This window comes from Pteropus alecto, unplaced genomic scaffold (genome assembly GCF_000325575.1).
Source record: "Pteropus alecto unplaced genomic scaffold, ASM32557v1 scaffold76, whole genome shotgun sequence".
In the NCBI taxonomy this organism is placed as follows: Eukaryota; Metazoa; Chordata; class Mammalia; order Chiroptera; family Pteropodidae; genus Pteropus; species Pteropus alecto.
In genome coordinates this window covers 21,869,419-21,871,896 of record NW_006443138.1, presented here as the reverse complement: position 1 = coordinate 21,871,896, position 2,478 = coordinate 21,869,419, and the positions used below count along the sequence as shown (strand labels likewise).

The window sequence follows — 2,478 nt, the reverse complement described above, 5'->3', positions numbered from 1 at the left end:
GGCACTTTTATATAACAATAGGGCTCTGCGCGCTGGGAACGCGCTTCCTTGTCGTCGAGGCCCCAGCCGTGCCACACCTTCATCCGGTCCCAGGCCCGACGTCCCCGCGCCCCGGCGCCTTGGCCGAGCTCTTGGCCAGTATCTCCCTCATTACCTGCTGGCCCTGCAGAGCGGCAGAGACGTTCCCCGGTACTCCCAGCCCCCCTTGGGAGCCAGGGGATCCCAGCAGGCACTCCTCTTCTCCCCTCACCCGCCCTGGGCCGCTACGGAGCCCACAGTATCGCACTCGGCCCCGCAAGGGTCCGCGGGGTAGCCCAACACCGCGCGCCCCCTGAGCGAGCAGGCGTGGGTGGCGGGCCTGGTGGCAAGGAGTGCAACGCGCAGACGCTGCGGTTGATCCGCGAGTGCCCAGCGACCCGCAGGGGAGGGGGCTGCGGTTCCAGAAAGGAAGAGGGGGGCGGGGTGGGGGGAGGGAAAGCTCTCCTCTGACATTCCTGTCTACAGTAACCAATCGCCCCGCAGCTTGCAGGCTTTGCGGCAGGACTTCCCCATGCCTCGACGATGGTGGGGACAGCAGGCTGACTCCGCGCGCTCTAGTGCACCTCGCCCAGGCAGCCCCGCCAGACCGTCTCCTCTGTCGGAAGCCGACTTCGTAGCCCAGAAATGATTAACGAGCGTGACCCCCACCCCGCGGCGCGCGGTGGGTGACGGAGCGGGGGCGATGGATTTTGGGTCCCCGGAACTATGTCTCCTAATTCCCCACGCTGCTAGAGGGGAATAAAAAACATCAGTTTCTGTAGTCTCCACTGTTAAAAAAAAAATAATTAAAGCGCTATTTTTAAAAAGCTTCTTTCTTCCTATTATCTGAACAACAGGCATTTGTTTGCTTGCTTTAAAGTGTTTCAACAAAATCCTGGTTTGCTTCGAAAGATGTCGAATTAGCATTTAACACTTCATCGGTCACTAAAGCCCAGACAGTCCAGCAGCCCCAACACAGCCTCGGCTAAAAGAACATCAGAGCAAACAGAGCTGGGCTTTTTAAACTGGCAACAAATGCCACACTGCCTAGAAGGGGGCGGGCTGGGGGGAGGTAAGGCGAACTCCAGTCCAAACGCGTTTAATGGGAATAAAAAGGGGGAAAAAAGTCAGCACAAGTTTTCCTACAGCTCGCTTGCGATCACAGGCGTCACGAACAAGAGCTTTTGTGCTTGCTAATTGCACCATTTGTGCGCAAAAGTTCCGATGCAAAGTGTGAACGCTCGACAGAAGGAAACATGAGACAACTGAAGTGCCCTGGTTTATGTGCCCTGCTCCTCCACCGCCGCCGCCTCCTCTTCTTTCTCCTTCCTCCCGCCGAGCTCGCTGTTGCAGCTTGTTTGCACTGGGGCTTATCCGGAGCGGAAATTCCTTTCCGTTTTTGTGAATGACAAACTCATTAACAATTCATCAACACAACCTGTTCCAGCCGGCCCGTCTCCACGGCAACAGCCCCTTCCGCAGCGCGCTCATTGGCTGGCCCGGAGAATGTATCCATTGAGACGCTCGCTGTTTGTATCCATTGAGGAGCTGCCTCGCGCAGGGGGTGTGCGAGAGCCGAGTCCAAGGGAGAGTGAGCAAATCGAAGCTTGAATAATCGGAGGAGAAAGACGCTCGGGTGGATTTGAGGAGCAGCCTTGGAGGGAGGGATTAGAAGCCGCCGGACTTCCCCCTCCCCAGTAGCTCGGAGTCCGAATTAATTGGATTTCATTCACTGGGGAGGAACAAAACTGTCTGGGCAGCTTCATTCAGAGAGATTCATTGACACCGAGAGTGAGCGGCTGCAGCCCGGTGCAGAAGGAACCACCGGCTTCACTTGTCTTGCCTTCCCCTACCGCTAACCTGGTTTGGGAAGGGCGAGGTGGAATTCAACCCCGCTCCTTGAGCGGCGGCTTCGTGCGGCGCGTTCAGCCTATGCCTGCCCTGAGGGGCGTCTGCTAGGCACCCGCTTTCGTAGCTTGACCCCCATGATAGATAAGCTCAGACCCGTGCCCTTCGCGTCGGAAATGGCGATCAGCAAGACCGTGTCGTGGCTCAATGAGCAGCTGGAGCTGGGCAACGAGCGGCTGCTGCTGATGGACTGCCGGCCGCAGGAGCTGTACGAGTCGTCGCACATCGAGTCAGCCATCAACGTGGCCATCCCGGGCATCATGCTGCGGCGCCTGCAGAAGGGCAACCTACCGGTGCGCGCGCTCTTCACGAGCGGCGAGGACCGGGACCGCTTCACCCGGCGCTGCGGCACCGACACAGTGGTGCTCTACGACGAGAGTAGCAGCGACTGGAACGAGAATACCGGCGGCGAGTCGGTGCTTGGACTGCTGTTAAAGAAGCTCAAAGACGAGGGCTGCAAGGCCTTCTACCTGGAAGGTATGTGCCGGGGGAGCCCCGCGCGCGGGGCGCGGCGGGGGGTGGGGGGCGCAGGGCTGCGGGCTGCCGGGAGGG

At 59.4% G+C, this 2,478-nt stretch overlaps 1 protein-coding gene across 1 annotated transcript in view; it reads left to right on the top strand.

Annotated features, from left to right (window-relative positions):
• Window positions 1–1,530: 1,530 nt before the first annotated feature.
• DUSP6 (dual specificity phosphatase 6) overlaps window positions 1,531–2,478 on the top strand; it is a 4,533-nt gene continuing 3,585 nt past the window's right edge. The window contains exon 1 of the mRNA XM_006923814.3: window positions 1,531–2,403. Coding sequence (XP_006923876.1) covers window positions 2,004–2,403 — 400 coding nt within the window. The 5' untranslated portion in view covers window positions 1,531–2,003. The remainder of the gene's footprint in view (window positions 2,404–2,478) is intronic.